At 40.0% G+C, this 6000-nt stretch overlaps 1 protein-coding gene across 3 annotated transcripts in view; it reads right to left on the bottom strand.

Annotated features, from left to right (window-relative positions):
- Positions 1–25: 25 nt before the first annotated feature.
- The window catches only part of glra4a (glycine receptor, alpha 4a), a 111721-nt gene continuing 105746 nt past the window's right edge, over positions 26–6000 (bottom strand). Inside the window, exons 7-8 of one of the 3 annotated variants that reach the window (XM_061976711.1) lie at positions 4834–4947; positions 26–1024 (exon numbers count right to left, since the gene is read on the bottom strand). In XM_061976711.1, the coding sequence (XP_061832695.1) occupies positions 737–1024; positions 4834–4947 (402 nt within the window). In that variant the 3' untranslated portion in view covers positions 26–736. The remainder of the gene's footprint in view (positions 1025–4833; positions 4948–6000) is intronic. The other 2 variants (XM_061976708.1, XM_061976709.1) reach the window with 2 other exon arrangements.

The following is a 6000-nucleotide window of genomic DNA, read 5'->3' as shown; positions in this document are numbered from 1 at the left end:
AACTTCTCAATGACTTCTTCCGTTTGCTTAAATGTGTCATTACTGCCACAAGTGGTGGAGAAGTGTATTACAACTGCGGCCCATACGGGCTACAGCTGAGAAACATATTTTTTGGCGGCCCTCTAGGGGGCGCTCAAACACCACTCTGAGGTAAAAGTACTCTTAAATGCAATCCAGTGGCTGCTCTACTCGGATTATAAGCATGAAATGAAACCTGATTTGTTTTCAAATGAGTCAAACCGTCTAGTTTCCTGGCAATAAAAAATGAATTGTGCGGTTGAATGAACGGCTTTATTATCATATCATTGACACTCTGCATGTATATCATCTCAGAAGTAGCTAAAGTCACCACTTAGTGAATATTTGTAAAGAAATATCAAAGACCATTTTCCTACACAAAAGTGTCGAAAAACCCCAAAGTTGTCAAAAACATTCAGAGATGAAGCGTGTCCAAATCCAAGTCTCATCCCAGCAGGCTCCACCCTGAAGTCCTCACTCGCCCTAGGATCCAGACTTTTGTGTCCAGGATTCCAGCTGGAGGCGGGGGCGGTTGCCAACGGCAACAACGCCACCCCTCAATCCCCTCAGCTCAACTTTTAACGGTTTTTCCTTTTTTTTTTTTTTTATGCTTGAGAACCCGAGCGTAACGTTCATTCCCGATCGGAGAGGAACTCGTGTTCCCCTCGCCGCCTGGGAGGAAAACCTGGCGAAGTCCGAGGCTGACGCGGGGGGGCGTTTACAAATTAGCGTGGACGTCCTCGTGTCGCAGCACTTTGAAGGTGAGCCAGTAGAAGACGTTGAAGAAGAGGAAGCTGAGCGGGAAGACGGCCCTGGAGATGGTGTCGATGCGCTTGGCCCGGTCCACGAAGCGCTTGTGGACTTGCTCGCCGTCGTACGCCGTCACGGGGGGCGGGGGTCCGTAGACGGTGGCGCCCTCCACGGCGTTGTCCTTCGACTGCAGGCAGTGGCCCAGTCCGTAACCCCGGAAGTAGAAGCTGCGACTCTCCCTCACCAGCTCCTCCTCCTGTAGAGTCGAGAAGACGGGATGTCACCAGGGATCACATCCTGTTTTTTTTCACCACTTCTCTTCTGGGACTTCAGGCTTCGCAGCCGTTTAGACGCTGCACTACACCACTCACTAATTGCATGCGCAATCACCCCCCAAATTTGACCTATTTCTCAGTTTAGACTGCGTTCCCTAATCTGGATGAGTCATCCCGAATGTGTTTGGACATCAACACTCGGTGGGGAGCCAAACTCCATGAAGAATTGGAAGAAGTCAAAGCCAGGATTGTTTTATTGCCGCCAGTTTATTGTTGGAGATGCAAATATTTAGCTTTATGAGTAAAGATGTCCGATAATGGCTTTTTTGCCGATATCCGATATTCCGATATTGTCCAACTCTTAATTACCGATACCGATATATACAGTCGTGGAATTAACACATTATTATGCCTAATTGTGTTGTGATGCATTAAACCAGTGTTTTTCAACCACTGTGTCTTCCTTTGAGCGATATTCCCCGCATCTAATTTGTTTTAGCAATCAAGAATATTTCAGTTGTTTGTATCCGTCTTTGTGGGGACATTGTCGATTGTCATGTCATGTTCGGATGTACTTTGTGGACGCCGTCTTTGCTCCACAGTAAGTCTTTGCTGTCGTCCAGCATTCTGTTTTTGTTTTCTTTGTAGCAGGGCTGCAACTAACAACTAATTTGAGACACAGTCTGGTGTGCCGTGGGAGATTGTCTAATTTCACCTATTTGGGTTAAAATTATTTTTTGCAAATCAGTAATTATAGTCTGCAAATAATGTGCCGTTGTTGAGTGTCGGTGCTGTCTAGATCTCGGCAGAGTAACCGTGTAATACTCTTCCATGTCAGTAGGTGGCAGCCGGTAGCTAATTGCTTTGTAGATGTCGGAAACACGTCGAGACGACGATGGTTTGTCGTGATCATAATATGCAGGTGACAGTGGGAGGCAGTGTGCAGATAAAAAGGGATTCTAATGCTTAAACCAAAAATAAACAAAAGGGGAGTGCCCCTAAGAAAAGGCATTAAAGCTTAGGGAAGGCTATGCAGAATGAAACTAAAAGCGAAATGGCTACAAAGTAGGGCTGCAACAACTAATCGATTAAATCGATTATACAAATAGTTGGCGATTAATTTAGTCATCGATTTGTTGGATCTATGCTATGCGCATGCGCAGAGGCTCCTTTTTTATTTTTTTAAATAAACCTTTATTTATAAACTGCAACATTTACAAACAGCTGAGAAACAATAATCAAAATAAGTATGGTGCCAGTATGCTGGTTTTTTTTCAATAAAATACTGGAAAGGATAGAAATGTAGTTTGTCTCTTTTATCCGATTATTAATAGATTAATCAAAGTAATAATCAACAGATTATTCGATTATCAAATTAGTTGTTAGTTGCAGCCCTACGACAAAGAAAACAAAAACAGAATGCTGGACGACAGCAAAGACTTACTGTGGAGCAGAGACGGCGTCCACAATGTACATCCAAACATGACATGACAATCAACAATGTCCCCACAAAGAAGGATAAAAACAACTGAAATATTCTTGATTGCTAAAACAAAGTAGATGCGGGGAATATCGCTCAAAGGAAGACATGAAACTGCTACAGGAAAATACCAAACCAAGAGAAAAAGTCACCAAAGTAGGAGCGCAAGACAAGAACTAAAACACTACACACAGGAAAACAGCAAACAAGTTCAAATAAGTCAGGGTGTGATGTGACAGGTGGTGACAGTACACCTACTTTGAGACAAGAGCTATAGTCATGCATGCTTGGTTATGGTTTAAAGTCATATTCAACAATTGCGACGACGACTTTTTACTGTCAACTGAGTTTCATTTTTTAATGATTTCTGCTGGTGTTGTGCCTCCGTATTTTTTCAAAGGAATTTGGGACATGCTCTCCCTGAGAGAGCATGAGGACGTTGAGGTGGGCGGGGTTGGAGGGGGGTTGAGGGGGGGAATGTATATTGTAGCGTCCCGGAAGAGTTAATGCTGCAAGGGGTTCTGGGTATTTGTTCTGTTGTGTTACGGTGCGGATGTTCTCCCGAAATGTGTTTGTCATTCTTGTTTGGTGTGGGTTCACAGTGTGGCGCATATTTGTAACAGTGTTAAAGTTGTTCAAACGGCCACCCTCAGTGTGACCTGTATGGCTGTTGACCAAGTATGCAAGGCATTCACCTGTGTGTGTGAAAAGCCGTAGATATTATGTGATTGGGCCGGCACGCAAAGGAAGTGCCTTTAAGGTTTATTGGCGCTCTGTACACAGCAGCGTTTTAAAAAGTAATGCATTTTACTTTTTGAAACCGATACCGATAATTATGAAACCGATACCGATAATTTCCGTTATTACATATTAAAGCATTTATCGGCCGATGATATCGGCAGTCCGATATTATCGGACATCCCTATTTGCAAGTACAGTTTGCCTTCTTTTACGTCTATCAATGTTGAGATCTGGCCAAAAATGCCTCGGTGTACGGTCACTTCATATATTTATTTATTCATTTGATCTGCCGCTAGAACTGCTACGGGGTAATAATCCGAGAAATTTTCCGTGCAACGTTCATATTGTTGTTACTCAGCCAGCGTTTGTGGGTCTGATGGACCCGTTGCATTTTGTGGCTTTTAATGCCTCACAATCAAACACTTTTATGTTAAAATACTGAACAGATGTTTACCTTATCCCAATTAACATCTGTTCAGTATTTTAACATAAAAGTGTTTGATTGTGAGGCATTAAAAGCCACAAATTACAACGGGTCCATCAGACCCACAAACGCTGGCTGAGTAACAACAATATGAACATTAAACAAGGGTTTGATTAAGAATTTGAATAAATAAAAATTGCGATTCGGATATGAATCAAATTTTTTTTCCACTCCTAATGGTAAGTATGAAAAACACAAACCTATGTATTATTACCCGTCTGGAATTGACCTATGCTGTCTTTAAATCACCAAAAAATGATTCCTGGGTGCGGCACCGCTGCTGCTCACTGCTCCCCTCACCTCCCAGGGGGTGATCAAGGGGATGGGTCAAATGCAGAGGACACATTTCACCACACCTAGTGTGTGTGACAATCATTGGTAATTTAACTTTAACTTAAATTCAAGTGAAATGATAATTGTTTTTTTTTTGTAGCCACACTAATTGAGTTACGCAGTAAAGTAAGGCAAGCAAACTACTTTTTCGTACACATTTGCAACTGTTCCAGGTTGTGTCGCTATGGTTCCGCGTTTAGCATACAGGAAGTAAAGTGTGCTCATTATTGTGTGTTACTTATTTTCATGCAAGTGTCCTCATTTTAGCCAAGTGCATCACATTATTGTAAGTTAAACAATTAAAAACACGCAAGAACAAAGAATTCGTAGATTGAATGATGCGGACACGTTTGTTACTTGACACTTTCTAATTAGCTTCTGCCTTCGAGACTTTGTATATATATATATATATATATATATATATATAAGTAAATGAAAGCATAATTATTTGCCACTTATTTGTATTGACAAATGTGCTGTTTAAGACCACAATAGTGTTCAATTAAGGACACTTCTCACGTATGTCTAGCTTTTGTGCTATTGTGTGCTTAGCTGCAGTGTAGCTGCTAGCCGTTTTGTGCGTCAAATAAATCCTAGACCCAGACAACAGAGTGGGAAAAGGGTGCAAAACCACAGATTAGTCAGGTTAGGACATGAAGAAGGACTGCAGGGCCTTTCAGCAGGGTGAGTTAGTGAGGCTTGAACACTCATTAGGGTCAAAGGTTCCACTGGGGGTGACACTTGGTTTTTACCCTGATACAGGCGCCGCAGTGGTGCATCACACTCGTGCAGGTGGAATCGCTAGCGGGAATGCCACTGTTCACATTCCGCAACGACTCCACGCTCCCGTTCAGACAGGCGAGTTCCTCCATCGGGGAAAAGTAAGACAGACAGTTGGAATTACTGTAAGCGATCCCTCCCTTGTCGTTCAATGTCAAAGAAAACATGAGGATTTCAACTGTTTTGTGGGCGTCATTTCTTTTTAAAATAACAACAAGGAATTAAATGAATGAGAATGTCAAGGGTGCACTATGAGGATTAGAGATGTCCGATAATGGCTTTTTTGCCGATATCCGATATTTTGATATTGTCCAACTCTTAATTACCGATTCCGATATCAACCGATACATACAGTCGTGGAATTAACACATTATTATGCTTAATTTTGTCATACTTGCCAACCTTGAGACCTCCGATTTCGGGAGGTGGGGGGGCGTGGTTGGGGCGGGGGGGGGGGGAGTTAAGTATTTCATATATATATATAAATATATATAAGAAATACTTGACTTTCAGTGAATTCCAGCTATATATTTTTATTTTATTTTATTGTGTATATACATATATATATATATATATATATAAAAATAAGAAATACTTGACTTTCAGTGAATTCTAGCTATATATTTTTATTTTATTTTATTGTATATATATATATATATATATATATATATATATATATATATATATATATATATATATACACAATAAAATAAAATAAAAATATATAGCTAGAATTCTCTCTCTATATATATATATATACACAATAAAATAAAAATAAAATATATAGCTAGAATTCACTGAAAGTCAAGTATTTCTTATTTATATATATATATATATATATATATATATATATATATATATATATATATATATATATATATATATATATATATAAATAAGAGAAATACTTGAATTTCAGTGTTCATTTATTTACACATATACACACACATAACACTCATCTACTCATTGTTGAGTTAAGGGTTGAATTGTCCATCCTTGTTCTATTCTCTGTCACTATTTTTCTAACCATGCTGAACACCCTCTCTGATGATGCATTCTGCTTTGTCTCCTTGTTGTGTGCGCAGATTTTGCACTGCACTCTCTAAAAGCCGTAATGTTATTGTCACATATGCATGTAC

The sequence above is a fragment of the Nerophis lumbriciformis genome, linkage group LG16 (genome assembly GCF_033978685.3).
Source record: "Nerophis lumbriciformis linkage group LG16, RoL_Nlum_v2.1, whole genome shotgun sequence".
NCBI lineage: Eukaryota > Metazoa > Chordata > Actinopteri > Syngnathiformes > Syngnathidae > Nerophis > Nerophis lumbriciformis.
The sequence above is the reverse complement of the archived record's forward strand: the minus strand, read 5'-3'. Positions and strand labels throughout refer to the sequence as shown.